Source organism: Clarias gariepinus, chromosome 11, assembly GCF_024256425.1.
Source record: "Clarias gariepinus isolate MV-2021 ecotype Netherlands chromosome 11, CGAR_prim_01v2, whole genome shotgun sequence".
Classification (NCBI taxonomy): domain Eukaryota; kingdom Metazoa; phylum Chordata; class Actinopteri; order Siluriformes; family Clariidae; genus Clarias; species Clarias gariepinus.
Genome location: NC_071110.1, coordinates 3,353,197 through 3,371,750, shown reverse-complemented (window position 1 = coordinate 3,371,750; position 18,554 = coordinate 3,353,197). Strand labels below are relative to the sequence as shown.

The following is an 18,554-nucleotide window of genomic DNA, read 5'->3' as shown; positions in this document are numbered from 1 at the left end:
GTGTGTGTGTGTGTGTGTGTGTGTGACTGCAGCGCCGTCTGCTGGTCAGCTCCTGACATTACAGCACAGCTCTACTGAATCATGAAAGATTTTCATTCTGTTTACACACTTTAAATCTTCACCCTTTACTCATTACTCATTCAGTGTTCTGTTCTGTCCACACTCAGTCTTTCACACTACACTCAGATATCTGTTGTTAAAACTGAATTCCTGATTGTTCTGGACTCCAGGCATTAAACACAGCGTGCAGTATATTCACTTTTGTCTCTACGCCTTTATCTTACTGTGTACTCTTATTTTGTGTGTATTTTTCAATGCTACTGGGAGCTCTGTATAATAACGATAAAGATTGCTGCCCAAGGTTTATCTGGTCTGGTATCCATGGTGACAATTTCTAAAACACATCACTGTGATCTCTGTGGAACTTTACTGTGGACATAGGATCAGCTGAGAGAGAGAGAGAGAGAGAGAGAGAGAGAGAGAGAGAAATGATGGTATTGATGTTGGAGAAGGTGAAGGTGATGATCATGATGATTATGATGAGGATGATGATGATGATGACAGTGGTGGTATTGATGGCGGGGATGATTATGATTATGGTCCTGACGATGGTGATAATGACAATAATGGTGATGATGAAGATGATAACGGTGTTGATGGTAATAGTGATTATGTCATGTTGATGGTGACGGTGATGATGAGAATCATGATGATAAGATGATGATGAGGGTGCTGGTACTGATGGGGTGATCATGCTGATCATGATGTTGGTTCTGACGAGGATGATGATGATAGTGGTGAAGGTGGTGATGATCATGATGATGACAGTGAAGGAAAAGAGACGCATGATGGTGATGATGATGACGGTGGTGATGATGATGACAGCCGTGTTGATGATTGTGATGATAGTGATTATGTCATGGTGAGGGTGAGGACGAGGATGATTGTGGTCATGATGGTGGTCAGGATGATGATGATGACAATAGTGGTCAAGGTTTTAATTAGGATTATGTGAATGACAATAATGATGACGTCAAGGTGAAGACAAGGATGATGGTGATCATGATGATGATGACGGTGGTGATGATGATGATCATCACCACCACCAACATCATCATCATCATCATCGTGGTATTGATGGGGTGATTAGAATGCTCATGATTATGGCTATGATGGTGATGATGATTATAATGATGGTGATGATGAGGATGATGACGACATCATGATAAGCTTACTAGTTAGCATTGCTGAAACACTATCCCAGTTGCTATGGTATCTCTATATTTGTCTCAGTCTGGTGTGGTTACTGTGTCATTAGTACAGATGTAAACATCTTCATTAGCGTTGGGCTAGATGATGAGTTATCTGATATGACGGATTGCAAGTATGTGTGTAATCTTATCTCCGTATAAGCGTTTTTTTCATGCACCGGCTCACGAGCCGAGCATGTTCGACTGACAATATAGCATGTAACATGTAACAGAACTACTAGAACCTGGGAGACGGTTCTCATAACAGCAGCTTTATTATAGAGAAACAACGAGGCAAGGGAAAATTCCTCTAAAATAAGGTGCATGAAATAAAATAATCCCAATTTAGAGTTTATATTCAAATAAACAATGCTAAAATGTTCCTTTAGGTCCAACTGAGATCGAACTCTTTGGTCTTCTAACTCTAACTCACAGTTTCTGAACCTTAAGACTTAAACCAAGACTTTAGTTAACCAGAAACTTCTCCAAACGGAAACTCGTTCATAATCACGTACTGTAGGATCAGACTTCATTATTATAAAGTAGACGCCAACCCCGGACTCTCTTTATAGACTCAAACCCGTGGTCTTCACATTTTCTCCCCAGCTCTTTATTTGCTTTCCATTACATTCAGAGCGAGTTTGGGAACATTTCCCCATGTTTTTGTCGCGCTGTGCGTGGACGGTAATAAAGCGGACCGACTCCATGCTGTGACGCCTCTTTCACAGGACAGACTCCCCCCTGAAACCGGAGTACGAGGGCCAGGAGGTGACATGGGGCAGCGGGTGAGAAACTCACAGGGACAGTTTAACGCCTTCTTTTCTGCAGCCTGCATCACCTAACAAAACAACACGGCCTCGAACAAAAAGACTCCCGAGAGCGGTCCTCCCTGTAGAGAAGCAAAAAACGCTCGGGATTCCCGACATTAGGGGAAAAAATAGCTACAATTTTTGAAGATGGATTATTTCTGAACAGCTTTCACACACCATGTGTGGAGTAAACATGGATATTAACACACCTCCCTACTGACTTCCTTTGTGGTTAAAAAGTGTCTTTATGTATTTATGTGGAGACAATTACACAGATAGTGCTGGTGGATACCGCTGCTTACATGTAATAATTATGCGCAAAAACCTGCAGATAATTAAAAATCTGCTGGGGATTTTTTAATACTCCAGATGTATAAAAGGTTAAAATTAAGAAAGTTTATTTAAGTAAAAAAAATAAATAAAAAAAAGGTTTAAACTGCTAAAACTCTTAAAGGAATTTGCTAAACCAAAGCTAACAATTCATCAAGTTTTGAACTTATTTTCCATACCAATGTGAGTATATATTTTCATAAGAAACAATCTAATTTAAATTATTAAGTATGTTCATGGAACATTTACATTCAGTATAGCCACACCCAGGAAACTCCATAAAAGGTTCGTTATTTATACTTTTTATTGTGTGTATGGGTGTAAAGGGGTTAAGGGCATAAGGTGGCATACACCCCCCTGGATGGCAGGGCACAAACACCCCTCCCCCATATAAACTGAAATAAAATGTGTATTTACAGTAAGTAAATTTAAAATAAGTAATTTATTTTCTTCTTTCGAGAACAATACTTGATTTTTTTTAAACTACGCAAAGAAGTAAGTTGTTATTGCAAGACATGAATCTCAGCTGTTCTGGATCGGTTCTTGCAGGAACAGTATTGTGTCAAATGTGTTTGCAAAACCTATTAAGCTCCATGATGTAACTGTCTCTCATAAGGACCTTCCCAAAAAAACAAGACCAAAACTGAGCTCTGCTGTAGAGGAGAAGTTCATTTAGAGTCACCAGCCTCAGAAATCACCAATTAATCTGATCAGTGGAGGTTCACATCTGTGAGTTTCTATGGAAATGTACAAACTCAAGAGCAAAACATGTGATGCAATTTTTGGGGGGAATAATGTATTTTTCGTGTAAATGATGAGCAATTTACAGATAAATTAATTCTTATACAATTCAATACTTGAGGCCCACTGAATCAGAAGGTTTGGATTTTAAACTGAACGTTTGACACAAGTCTGGTTTGATAAGACGCCAATCAATTATGTCTGAGACTGAAGGACAGCAAAACAAATGCAGATGCAATGAATGCAGATGCGATGACCTCCTGTCCATAAGCAGCTCTGTGTTTATCCTTCATCTGAATTCACACCAGTGTGAGGTTTTATTGCTTTACTGATGTCATTTCTATCATATAATTCACCTTTATGTTTCTGGCCCACAGCCTTTATACGAGTCTGTTGCTGGTTAAAATGACACCAAAGTTTTGGCTTTTTCCCCCCATGTTTTATAGATGGTAGTGGGTAGACCCTGTTCCCAAAGAAGTACAGTATTAAAAGAGAAGCTGTAAAAAATTTCAGACAGATGCAGAATGAGACGCTGAGATTCTCTGGCATGCTCTTATGCACAGGTAAGCTGGCAAAGACTGTCCAGAACCCTTCAGGTGCTCACCTGTCATCTCTCGACAACTTTCCAAGCAGAAAATCTGTGCCTTGCCATCCCAACTGAGAATCCGTCTTGCACTATGTGCATAGCTGACTTTGTTTTCTCACTGCGGAATATATATTAGCCCCCTAGATATATACTAGAGAGCTAATATATAAATATACTAGCCCTCTAGGCATGTTTGAATGAGCATATTCATTAAAACATTCCTATTAAAAAAGCCTCAAACAATTTACATTACAAGTTCAGGTCTCGGATGCCATTCAGACCTTACTGTACATGCCTCTTCTCCCATCACCCCAAAGCCCTACAAGATCTCAATTCTTCCACTCTGAAGCAAACTCCTACTCCTGCCACCCTTAACCCTACAACCTCCTACTTCCAGCACCCTAAACCCTACAAACTCCTACTTCCAGCACCCTAAACCCTACAAACTCCTACTCCTGCCACCCTAAACCCTACAAACACCCTCTCCCAGCACCCTAAACCCTACAAACTCCAACTCCTGCCACCCTAAACCCTAGAAACTCCTACTACCAGCAACCTAAACCCTACAAACTTCTATTCGCAGCACTCTAAACCCTATAAACTCCTAATCCCAGCACCCTAAACCCTACAAACTCCTACTCCTGCCACCCTCAACCCTATAACCTTCTACTCCCAGCACCCTAAATCCTCCAAACCTTTCCTCCCAGCACCATAAACCCTACAAACTCCTGCTCCTGCCACTCTAAACCCTACAAATTCCTACTCCCAGCACCCTAAACCCTACACACTCCTACTCCTGCCACCCTAAACCTTACAAACTCCTACTCCCAGCACCCTAGACCCTACAAACTTCTACACCTGCCACCCTAAACCCTACAAACTCCTACTCCTGCCAACCTAAACCCTACAAACTCCTACACCCAGCACCCTAAACCCTACAAACTCCTACTCCTGCCACCCTAAACCCTACAAACTCCTACACCCAGCACCCTAAACCCTACAAACTCCTACTCCCAGCACCCTAAACCCTACAAACTCCTACTCCTGCCACCCTAAACCCTATAACCTTCTACTTTCAGCACCCTAAACCCTAAAAACTCCTACTCCCAGCACCCAAAATCCTACAAACTTTTCCTCCCAGCACCATAAACCCTACAAACTCCTGCTCCTGCCACTTCAAACCCTACAAACTCCTACTCCCAGCACCCTAAACCCTATACACTCCTACTCCTGCCACCCTAAACCTTAAAAACTTCTACTCCCAGCAACCTAAACCCTACAAACTCCTACTCCTGCCACCCTAAACCCTACAAACTCCTACACCCAGCAACCTAAACCCTACAAACTCCTACACCTGCCACCCTAAACCCTACAAACTCCTACTCCTGCCACCCTAAACCCTACAAACTCCTACACCCAGCACCCTAAACCCTACCAACTCCTACTCCCAGCACCCTTACAAACTTCTACTTTCAGCACCCTACACCCTACAAACTTCTACTCCCAGCACCCTAAACCCTACAAACTTCTACTCCTGCCACCTAAACCCTACAAACTCCTACTCCTGCCACTGTAAACCCTAAAAACTTCTACTCTTAGCACCCTTAATCCTACAAACTTTTCCGCCCAGCACCCTAAACCCTACAAACTCCTACACCTGCCACTTTAAACCCTTCAAACTCCTACACCTGCCACTTTAAACCCTTCAAACTCCTACTGTACTCTAGCCACCATAAACCCCACAAACTTCTACTCCCAGCACCCTAAACCTTACAAACTCCTACTCCCAGCATGCTAAACCCTACAAACTCCTACTCCTGCCACCATAAACTCTACAAACTTCTACTCCCAAAATCCTAAACTCTACAAACTCCTACTCCTGCCACCCTAAACCCTAGAAACCTTTACACCCAGCATCCTAAACCATACAAACTCCTACTCCTGCCACCCTAAACCTTACAAACTCCCACTCCCAGCACCCTAAACCCTACAAACTCCTACTGTACTCCAGCCACCATAAACCCTACAAACTCCTACTCCTGCCACCCTAAACCTTACAAACTCCCACTCCCAGCACCCTAAACCCTACAAACTCCTACTGTACTCCAGCCACCATAAACCCCACAAACTCCTACTCCCAGCACCCTTAACCTTACAAACTCCTACTCCCAGCACCCTAAAACCTACAAACTTCTACTCCTGCCACCATAAACCCTAGAAACTTCTACTTCCAGCATCCTTAACCCTACAAACTTCAACTTCCACCACACTCATGCCTACAAAATCCTACTTCTGCCACCCTGACACCTATAAACTCCAACTGTTGCCTGGCCAAAAGCAAAAAACTTCTACTCCTGCCACCCTAAATCCTACAAACTCCTACTCCCACTTCCCTAAACCCTACAGGTTCCTACTCCTGCCACCCTGTAGCCTATAATCTTCTTCTCCTCACATCCTATAATCCTATAATCTTCCTGCTCATATCATCCTGGGTACTACCTCAGCAGGCACAGAAGCTCTCCTTCTGTTGAATCTTGGCTCAGCTCTTAAAATTTTCCTGCCACTGTTGTCCTTGACCTGGTGACTGCAGTATAATAATGTCTTTAAAGCTGCTTTGAGACTATGTGTATTGCATAAAGCACTATATAAAAAGGAATTTAGTTCTACACTAAACTAAATTAACCTTTACAATTCTATACAATACTGGATTTGTTTTCTATTGTATATTTGGTATGCACAATACACAAAGCTACTAGACAAAAAGTATGTTTGTACGGGAACTCCATTATGAAATAAAAAAAAGACACAATCTCACAATAAGAGACTCAAAACAGTGGACGAGAAGAAAGTACAACAAACAGCACAGGGGGCGCATTCTTTACACCGGCTACAAGCCGTGAGAAAAAGACACAAGAGACTTTGGAGGGTCCTGAACGGAAAGCTGAACAAATCTGGTTCTGTTTTGTCACTTAGTGAAGCCCTTCATGTGGAACGCTGAGGAGTGACACCCAGCAGGAGCCTCGGAGTGATGAAGAGAGAAAAGAGGAAAGAGATCTCAGAATTACGCAGCGTGGCCATGACAATAACACGTGATTAAAGGGGAAAAAAGATAATAAAGTAATAATGCTAAATACTGTTAGAGGATTTAATTATATGATTAGACCGCTTATTATTGGCTACCTTGGCTAAAAAAAAAGGGGGGGGGGGTAAAAAAAATCAGTTAATTCAGTTTACTGTATGTGTACAAATCTGTGAACAAAAATAAAGCATAAAAACGCATAAGTGGAACTGCATTAGCGAGTTGCATTTAGATAAGGCCAAAGGTAAAGTGTTTGAAAATTGACCCTTATCATGTTTAAAGTCAGAGGCATACAAGGACACATGCATTACCCTGTTATTAAATACGATGGATTATTAACACCTTTTTTTTGTATTTGTACACAAATATTGAAAAGTTTAAGAAGAATGTGCACAAATAATTAAGCTTTAGAATTATATTAAAAGAAGAAGAATTATAGCTTGTTGTATCCGATGCACTTTGATACACTTACCGGCTAACGTTCGCACCGAGAGAGAGGAATAAACACACACACATGATGTCTGAAGATCTCTGTTTATTATCAGGAAAGAGAGCATATGAAAGCTTTTGGCCAGGTGCCCTGTGTCACGTACATCAAAAGAACCGTTCATTAACATGTCAGTCATAAAAAGACCCAGAGACGGACAGAAGACAGGAAATACATTTGCATTTTTCTAGAAAAGCAAAAAGATTCCAGCAGACATGAGATATTTGGATGTATATTTGTCTGAACATGGACTATAGGAAGTGTTATAAGGAATCAGTAAAAGCAATGAGGGGGTTGTTTTATGGGCACAGAGGCATGGGAAGGTTCACATCATATTACAAAACCTTACAAATATTTAAGACCAAAGATTGGCTAACTCCGCCAGGAGGTTAAAATTCGAAAGCAGAAATACTGTATACACCCAAATCATTGAAGAACAGGTAGCAGGAACAAAACAGTCAGTCTTTTGGACCTTCCCTCTGAGTCTGAGGATCTGATTCACACATTCAAACCAAACACGAAAAAGGAAAAATCCTGGTTTTGATAAAAAAAAATACAGTGATTTAAATGCTGAATCAATTTCATCGACTTCGTGAGCAACCGCATGAAGTAAAGACCAGTGGTACAGATTTTTTACACCCTATTGACTTGTTCAGACTGGACGGTTTGCAGGAGAAACCTAACTGTAGAAGGTCATTTCTAGGTTTAACAAAATGTCAGAGCAGATGAGCTTTTTATCTGCACTCTGGATCGATTTTAAAGCTGTGCAGATAGCCAGAGCTTCCAGACCGAGCTTCAATACAAAGCATGGGTTAGGGAAAAGTAGCGAAAAGAATATGTCTGCATAATAATAATAATAATAATAATAATAATAATAATAATAATCATCATCATCATAAACACAGCCAGACAACCAGGTTTTGTTTACTGAACCTGCAAAACTATTGCTTTGGCTGTTGCCTAGCAACACACTGAGGACCAGAACAATATAATTGAATTTCAATCAGTGTCAGTAAGTGAAATAGTGACGCTATTACCAAAAGCACTTCTCATTCCGCTTTCACTCTGTGTAAGGTGATCTTAAAAAACCAAACATGTAAATAAAGTCGTCATGAGTGATCTATCTGCTGCTTTGTATTTCATAAAAGGCACGGAGATGTTCGGGGAGGCAACCTTTTAAGATCTCAAATATAGAAAGTTACTGCTATATTAAGGCTGTATGTTGTAACCGGGATGCAATAAGAGATAAAATTATTCTTCTTGCAAATAAACTGTACAATGAATACTGTATATATTCAACTAAAGGAAAAAAATTATAACAATCAAGAGGGAAAAAAACTTTTGCACAGAGCTTCACATAAACTTTCGTTTCGCTTAAAGCCTCTGAAGCTTTCCCTGGTCTAATCCCTGATTTATACTGTGCGGTTTCAGTGGTCTTTAAAGTTTATGACCTGTCACAAACGAATTCGGCTGAGTTCCGGCTCACAGAAGTGTGTGTTTGTCAAGTTCTTGCTGATCCGATCCCCTGAGCGACAGAGAAGCAAATCTCTACTATAACCACCGTACAAACAATGACTCACTAAACTCAACAGGAGGAAACCTCCATCATGACAGAAAGCCTTATGATTTTGAACAGAGTGAATCTTGGTCAGTATGGAAAGATTCACTGAATCAAATTCCAGTCCATTAAAAGTTTAAGAGTTTGCATGTTCTCCTCGTGCTTGGTGGGTTTCCGGGTGCTCCGGTTTCCTCCTACAGCCCAAAGACCTGACCCTGTGACATGAGAGGAGCAAACCTGAGACGGGACGGAACGATTCACTGTTTCCAACACTGACCCGGTAAACATGAAACGAAAGAATCTCGGTTATGTTAGAAACTGATTTAAACAGTGAGCAAAATGAGACAATGCTATAAAATACACTTGGGTTGACGCCTTACATAAAATGACGTGCAGGTACTGTAGAGTTGACAATTTCAAGCTTTCTAATTAATAGCTTACTAACTGTTCCAGGGTTGACTCCCAAAAAGGTGAAATGGAACGGTAGTGCACTATGTAGGGTCCCTTGTTCCACACATGATGTAGTGCCCTTGATCAGGGATTAGAGAGGGATTTGGGACTCAGCCATGTGTTGGAGGCTAGTTAGGTCTGTGGCTCGCATTAGCCGCAAACAAAACAACATGGAAACCTGGAACGACTTAGAAGCGATTACTAAGGAGACAGAGTGTTATTTAAGATGACAGATCAGATGGAGTGGAGGTTTTGTAACTGGCATCCTAAGTGGAAAGTAATGTCCCTTTGGCTGTCAAGAAGTGGGCGGGACCATGATGACATCAGTCGCATAAGGTCTGTACGATTCTGTCCAGTAATGAAATCCTATCATTATACGTAATGATAGTCTCCTTTTTTTACTGACTCACTAAAATAAAGGGAAAATAATCTTAATCATGACAACATGATACTCTTATTCAAACACTGACTCACTGAATGCATGAGGAGAGAATCTCGGAGGCGACAAAATCAATTAGGGTCATTAATTGTTTTCACTGAATGTGAAAGAAGTGAATCATTAAAAAAAGATTCATCATCGGTATCGTCTCATCGTCCACAGTATACCGCTTTATCATGTATACAGGATTTTTCAGAATCTGACATCATCGACTTAACCGTCCTCAGCACGTCCTTGGACATTACCTGCTCTTTCCCTAACACGCTCCATCTTGTTCCCATCCTCATAACACGTTTTTTGGTCCTTCTCATGAAAGAAAAAAAATAATACACGAAAGGCCGCGCTCTGTCTCCCTGCTGCTGTCAGCTGCCAAAACAAGCTTGCCGCTGTGATGAGCGCTATAAATATGATGGATGGGATATGTGATGTCGCTGACCTCACAACACGCGCCCGAGGAGCTCGGAGCACAGGTTCTCCGCAGATTTACAACCCACAGCGAGAAATCTCACCCCGACACCTACACACGCACACACACACACACACACACACACACACACACATCCAACCAGGAAAGAAATGAGACACAATCTGCTGAACCCACACACACCTCTGCTGCATGTATTGGGCGACGTCCACAACGATACCGTGCCTTATGTTGTTCCCGCTCATTGGGTGGTAGAATGGGAGTTATAGAGCGATGCTGAAATTCAATCGTGTCATGTGGACATGTCAGCTGATGTGACACATAGACACAGAAAATAAAAAGAATACTTTACCTGGATCTTTATTATTTTAGAAAAAACTGTAAACCTTAAGCCTTAATGCAAACCCTGTGCTAGAAATACCTATGTCCAAGAAATATTGACTACGTATGTTTTTTTTTTTTTTTTTTTAAAAGGTTTTGTCTATACATTGAGACAGAACTCAGAACTCTCTTTCAATGATATCTTTGTTTTATACACTGAAGGAGCCGAAACCAGTTATAGAAAATCTTCTGTATGTCCGTATGTCTGTCCAGCCAGATTGTGTCACAGCATCACGCAAAACTGTCTAGACAGAATTTTATAAACCTTTGACAGTACTTAGGTATTCCCCTGAAGTTAAACCTGCGCCATAAATTGAGGCAAAATGTCGAGCAATTTTGTGCCACATTACATCACAGCATCTAGCCCTTTTTTTGGTCATCTATAATGCTTTTTCCCTCAAGGTGGGCGTGGCTATATGCGTCACTCAACAGAGACAATCATCACAACAGTTTATCGTGTATACACAGAGTATACAGACGATACAAACGCGTCGGTGACGTACCCACAAGCCGCCACAATCCTTAATACACACATATACACACACGACAGCGTGACGCAGCATGTCTTACTCCAAAAAAATGGTACGTACACTATGAAAACAGAACTTTGAGCCATAAATTAAAAGTACAAGTTATAAGTTGTTATGTGCCAGATGCTGATAAGTTTATTCTTAGCTTTAACCTTTTAAATATTACTACAAACTCTTTACTCATCAACGATGGGGAAGTGGGCGGGACTATGGCTATATCAGGTGCAAGGTACTACACGATTCTGTCGGGTCACTAAATTCTATCATCGTTATGCATAATTATAGTCTCCTTTTCCTTCCTTTAAGTTTAAACAATCGTGAACTCCTTTGTCTTGAAAATTTTGCATAATGTAAAGGTCTCGTATTTTACACTTTGGTTAGCAAGGTAGCCCAGGTCTTATGGACAACCCTGATGTCTAGGTACAGTAATTGAGGTACTGCTGAGCCACGCCCGTCCAGAAAAACAACAGAGATTAAGATTTCAAGGATGGGGGAGGGGCTCTTCTTATATGAGGTCACATCCGGTGGAAATTCTAATTGGCTTGTTTAAGCTCTGGCTTTAAAAAAAAAAAAAAATGGATAAAAGAACAAAATGTTTTGTTTCTATATGCACACTGGAGAGTCATCTGAACATCAAAGCTTGATGTATATAAAGTGAATTTTATACAATAGGTCATCTTTAATGGCACAGCTCTGAAACTGGAGACTCCTTCTATACGACAAATTAAAACAGAAAATATCAACAGTTTATAATCGTGCTGCTGATTTAGAAAAGTGAATGACTACCTTATGACCAATCAGAATCCAAAAAGTGAGAAAAAGTTGACATACGAGTGTACTAAGTTGCACTCAGTGATTAGAAAGTATCTGTGTCTGAGTGACTGTACGTTCCTCGAGCTGCTATTTCACACCCTTTGCTCCAAGATCAGTCAGAATCCCACTATTCAGACAGACATAAGGGCACCATATGGACTTCCAGACTCACAAAAGAGGGGCGTTTGACTTCTCCCCTGACCCCCTTCCCCCTCTTTATACAGACCTTTCTGATCCCCGAACCTCATGACTACCTCAAGAGCCTCTGTCTGTGGAAATTTGACGCTTATTTGCGTCCATAATGCAGACCGGCGAAGACAGATCTGCTTAGCATCCTCTCACCCATGCTAATCACGACAACAACAATTACAGAAAAGGTTTCCAGGGCTCTTCAATGCACCCAGAATCATGGGCCTGAATAATCAGGCTTGTGTGCAGTTGATCTCTCTCTCTTTTTTTTTTTTTTTACTCCAGACCTTCTTTGAGAGAATTAACCCTTGAGAGGGTCACCCCCGGTGGACGTGGTTAAGCTCTAAGGTCGGTGGGGTGAATAGAGAAGGGACGGGGAATATGAAGCAGAAAGCGTAATTACATCTCGAGTGAGATGGAGCCTAAAGGCAGAGGACATGCACTTGCTGTGTCTTTGGGTTTACTGGGGAAATGAGTCCATTATGAAGCCAACGCTCTGAGGACACACTCGATAGTAAGCAAGAGACCCAGCTCCACTCTGAGACGGAGAAAACGTTTACGCAGGATTTGCAGTCGGGAAACCGAAGACAGGAATCTTAGCGGCTAATAACAGTGGACGGAAAGCACACGGCTCCTATAATAAAGCCCAGGAAAGAACATGAACTTCTCTGTGAGGTCAAGATTCAAAGCCGTGACTCGTGTCTCTGAAGATTTAACTGAATGAATGCTAAATCTAATAACACCATCTTCATTTTAACCCTATCGGTAAAAAGGTGATGAATGAAAAGATGATGCGTTGGACATTACAATACAGATACGAATAATAGAAGCGCTGATCTGTTTTCGTCCTTCAAGAAAACTTGCCAGAAAGTTTTACGGGGGTCTGGTTGACGTTAGAGGTGACCATGAGTGTGAGGGTTTGTACATTTATGGGGGCGTGAGAGCGAGAAGAAGCTCCTGGGAAAAACTGAGACCATGTTCTTCAACGTGAGATTGCTTATGCGTTGGTAATTTTGTATGAGGCACTGGGTGATGTTCATACTGCTTCATGTTCATACAGTCATGTGACAAAAAAGGAAATGAATAAATTGTCAAAAAAAGTTTTACCTTAAACTGTATTAAGAATATCAAAACTCAACACTCTTTTAATTCACTGTTTTTGTCCAATCATAACCAGGTTTAAAAACAGATTCAAGCCCCACCTACTTCACAAACACATCAGGTTATATATCTATTTATTAGGTTATTTCATAAAATATACAGAACTGTGCAAAAGTCTTTGTTTTTTAGTACAAATCTTTAAATAGATTATTATTATTATTATTATTATTAATATTGTTGTTGTTGTTGTTATTATTATTTTAGGACTTTTTTGGGGGGTTCAGTACAAGAAAAATTTTAAATTTCCAAACATCAGTATTCCATCACAAAATGTAAAGTTTATTAATATTTGTTTAATATTAAATTATAAAGAAAAAAGTAAAAAAGTTAAAATTTTAATTTATTTATGAATAAATGATATGTTATTGTAAATAATATTTGTTTATGAATATATCTATACAATATTTATGGCATAAAACATATAAGCATATTATATAAGTGGCCACTTTTCAGAAAAAAAATACAAATAAAATATAAGCTGTCGGATTCTGAAAAAAAAAAAAAAAAGTCCTTGGAAGAACTCTGGATGCTTAGTAAAATCTTTTTTAGCCAATTTTCATTCAAAAAACTATAAAAATTGTACCTGAGATTAAACGGTCCTCAAAGCGTCATTACATCAAACACTGACGTTGTTTCATTAATTACTTTTTACTGAAAATTTAAAGACATTCTTGCTCTACAGCATGATAAAGTAATCCATGTGAAATTCTATTTATGAACTACAAATAACACTCACTACTAACACGTCATTATTATATATATTTTTTAAGTTTTCCTCAAAATCTGTTTTGAACATATTCAGAGCCAAAAATCTCAGTTTGTAATTAAGCTGTATTCATGAGATTTCACAACTTACTTCACACCCCTAATTAAAACCGTATCAGATGTCCAACCCGAAGATCGTTCAGTTTTCTTTAATGATCTCGTGATACTGACTGACGTCGACATCAATCAGTTAAATATCCTTACTGATGTCATGCCATTAATATCAAAGTTCACTATTTTTTTTAGCTTGAGATTAAAACTTATATATTTCTTGCAAGCTCACGAAAATGAAAGTTATTTTAAATGACCAGGTTGCAGGAGAACACTAAGATTACACCACCATCCCTACTGGAAGACCATCATGCACTGACTTTATGGCTATTGTTTTGATTAATTCCATCACATTTCTTACGATTCTGAAGTTCGGGATCACTGTGTCCATGACGACTGCAGATTTTAGACTTGCGAAATGACTGACACCTGCCTGTTACTTTGAAATCATGCGACACCAATAACGATAAGATTGCAGAAAAACACTGACCATACATGGTCTTTCTGACGGTCTGTACGTTTAAATCTATGCTAGTTATGTGTACTTTCTCTACGCTAAAACAAACTCTGTTACTTATTCAAGTGAAGTACTGTATAACCCGCGCAGCTCGAATGCACTACAGGTGAACAGAAGAATCAGCAGCAGCGACAGTACCTGTGTAGGCCAGCGTGTTGTCTTCGCCATGTCCTGAAGCGGGGGCCGGCGTGACCCCTTCCTTAGCCGTCTCTGCACTGGCCAAGTCTGTTGAGAGTAACACAGGGACTAAGACTTGCAAAGAAGAGCGGGGGATCAGAACTAGACCCCAAAAAAGAAGTCCGTGAAGGAGCCTAAAACTTTGGCTCCACATGGTCGTAACCGAACGCAGGGTCAGGTCATGTAGGAAAATGAAAGTTTGAATGATAAAAAAAACAAAAACCTAATAATCCATTAAGATAGAATCAGGGTCCTTGTGTGGGTATGGAAGTGAAATGACGGGGTCCCTCGAACGCGCAGAATCTATATCTGCGTCCCAGAGAGCATATGGGCAGAACCCAGACCACCCACTCCAAACACACCCACACATCGACTGTCACACGTCCTATTTAGTCTTAAACACACTCATTGACCAGAGCCACACCCCAATCAGGCCCTGTCACTCTTTCTGGCCTAATAGACTCGCACTCTTTTCCCCGGCAGGGTGTGGAGCGCGGAGCAGGGAGGGGTCGGGTGCCCCCTTTGAAGGCTAAATGTGGGATAAATCAGACCAGGCCATGCCCATTCCCATTGTGGCCTATTGACAGGAGGTTAATTTGGGCCAGAACGGAGGGAGTGGGAGTGAAAGCGAGCCAGCTGATTCACCAGTCTGTCAGAGGCCGAGGCTGGCATCGGTGACGGGATAAACGGCAGACAGACAGAGAGCACATAACGCTCAGCGAAGCGTGTGATCAGCACTATACAGTATGCGCTGTTGACGCTAAATGCTAATTCGGATTGTAATATGGTGGCTGGCATGAGGACGGGGACAGACGTGTGCCGGCTTCTGACCTGAACAGACCGCAATCTGTCCTGGACTTCATATCAGCTTTATTCCTGATCTGTTTAAACAACCTGAGGGACGTGTAAGAAGATCTGCTGCTGATTGTTTCATCATTTTATTAATCCTACAGCATCACATTCATATGCGTGGAGGTCTGGGAAAAGCCTTCACATGATGCGTTGTGTTTAATGATGAGTACATAGAAACTGTATATGCAGAAATGTGCTTTTTACGAGTCGGGTGCCTGGGGAAAGCAGATTGAGTGTCTGTGCTGTTTGTTTTATTTTATAATTCCCTGAAAGACAGGAAGGTTCAAAACCAAGATCAAGAAAAGAAAAATCTACTCTATACTGACTTTTTGTTGTTGTTGTTGTTGTTGTTGTAAAATAACCATTTGACTTTTATTTTCCGAAGTCAGGGTGTCGAATTTTAGGACATTGTCTTCAGGGAGCAACTGCAGGCGTATTTTTGACTCTAGGCCCAGCCGGATCTAGCGGGTTTTGAAGGATAAAAGACTTTGAACTAAATAGTCATTGTTGCACAGCATTTTTAATGCATACAATAGCAAGTTATTCTTATTATCTTGATTGAGATTATAAAAAAAAATAAAAAATGGAATGTCATTAAAACACTGAAATTCACTTTGAAACAATATTATTGGCTGTAAGTTAGATAGATGATAGATGATAGATAATAGATGTAGATAATACACCGTATGTATATTAGCTTTCACTTTGGAGCCTTGTCAATTAGACTTCTAAGCAAATAAAAAAGTGGCATTATGCAGTGTTTTTTAACATGCGTGAGACATGCGTGATCTGGCTCCTTACACAAGAAAGCCCAAAGTCTAGATAAATAAATAAACTATATTTAAACTGTATTAAAGCTGTGATAGAGAGTGTGTTATACGCAGATTTTGGCAAAATGTCGCCTTTTCAGAAGGGTCTAATTATTGAGCCGCATCAGGCAAAGAAAACAACCGAGGAGGTTTGAAATTACTACAACTGGGTGAAGAACGTTTTAAACTCCAAAACTAACCTAAAAGATTAGTCTTCTTTTGTTGCAAGAAATGTGGTTGGGGAAAAAAATTATTAATGTAGATCACTTAAACGCTTGGTGAAGGTGCATGGTACAGAAATAATTTGCTGTGTGTCCATAAGAAAACCACTTGTTATGGACAGACAGTGAGAAAAAAAAGGACTTCAGTTTGCTAGGGATCATAATGACTGAACTTTGGAGCGATGAAAAAAGGTCATGTGACCTGATGAGTCCAGACTGATCCTATTCCAGAGTGATGGGCGTGTCAGGGTGAGAAGGGAAGGACATGAAGCGATGCTCCCATCATGCATAGTGTCCACTGTACAAGCCTCTGGAGACAGTGTTATGATCTGGGGTTGATCAGTTACTCAGGTTGAGACTCAGCAACGTTATGGGGCAATAAAATGAAGTCAGCTGACCACCTGAAAGTCCTGAATCACCAGGTTATCACATCTATGGAGTTTTACTTCCTTGATGGCATAGAAAATATTCTAGCTGAGTATGAAATAGTTGTACCAACAGTCTGCGAAATACAGGGGTGCACATACTTTTGTCTATGTGAAATAGGTTGTTAATTTTAGAATCAAATATTTACAAATCAAGAAATCGTTTTTTCGAAAGGTCAGAAATAAAGCTCTGTAATGGCTCGGATGAATAAATATGGTGGCTCATATTTACCTAATGGGGTATTAAAATAAGGTGTGTGTGTGTATCATGGATTTTCAAAAATATGAAACAGTGTCCATTGCTGCAATCATATAGTACCAGTAAAAATAACACCAGAAATGTGATTTTTGTTTTATTACTTGAACAGAAACACAATACTGTAACTACTATGATTACTGCAGAAACATTCAGAGAGATACACACCCGTAATTACATTTTGTACAAACAAATGCATCATAAAACTGTCTGTTTGTGCGCCGACACTATTCTGTGTACGATATTGCATCATGTTAGAAACATTATTACACACTTTGTAGCAGTGAGGGATCCCTGATGCTCAGTGACAGCAGAATAAACCAGGCTGGGGAAGTGTTTTTAATGTCCATGCAGATGTTAACCCTTTCATCTTCAACAGACTGTTGTTGTTTAAAGAGTCATTAAAGGTCATTTATTATACTGGTGCAGAAACATTTATGATAATATTACTGTATCTAAAAAAAAAAAATCACGATTTTTACTTTTTTCTGAATCCAACATCGCTGATGGTAACAGATGCAGCATGCTTTAAAAGTTGTCTCAACACTTTCCACATAAAAAAAAATTAAATAAGAAATATTAGACTATAATAAACAACAAATTAAACTTTTGAGTGCTAGTGCTTCTACATTCTCATTTTTTTCTCATTTTATACAAAATTGTTTTGAACTTGAAGGATACCAGGGTAGGATAAGCATAAACTTTTAGACAAAAGCTGCATTTGCACAAGGTCTCAGTATTTGCTTCGTTTGATTTAATGAAAGCACACGGTCGAGTTGGAACCTGACGATCCGTGTTAGATCAAATCCAGTGTGTTTTGAACATCGCGTCACAAAAGGTTCAGTCAATAACATGGTTGATATAAGAAATTTGCTCAATTTCTAATAGTAATCGAATAGAAATACAGCAGCATCCCTGAGGATCCGAGATTCAACAAACTGAACATTTCTTTTCTGTGTTTGAAGGTTGTTTTATTTTATTTAAAAAGTTTATTTCCTGTCTTATAAAAAAGCAGCAAAACAGTGTATCAATCTATCTACTTATTTGTATGTACAGAAAGTGGATACACATTTTCTAGACTTTTGGACCTTTTGAGCAACACGGTGTTCTATAATTAAGTGACTAATGATTTTACTTCCATTTTGCTTTTCTGTGACCCTGCAAACCTTAAGAAAAATTCAACATTCATCTGCAGAAAATTATATGTATATAATAATATATATTATGTTTAATAATACAGTTATTCACACACAA

At 39.9% G+C, this 18,554-nt stretch overlaps 1 protein-coding gene across 2 annotated transcripts in view; it reads right to left on the bottom strand.

The window, feature by feature from the left end:
• Positions 1–18,554, bottom strand: part of robo1 (roundabout, axon guidance receptor, homolog 1 (Drosophila)) — a 278,052-nt gene that overhangs the window by 160,583 nt on the left and 98,915 nt on the right. The window contains exon 3 of one of the 2 annotated variants that reach the window (XM_053506706.1): positions 14,699–14,785. In XM_053506706.1, coding sequence (XP_053362681.1) covers positions 14,699–14,785 — 87 coding nt within the window. Of the gene's footprint in view, positions 1–14,698; positions 14,892–18,554 lie in introns of those variants that run through there. The other variant, XM_053506705.1, reaches the window with a different exon arrangement.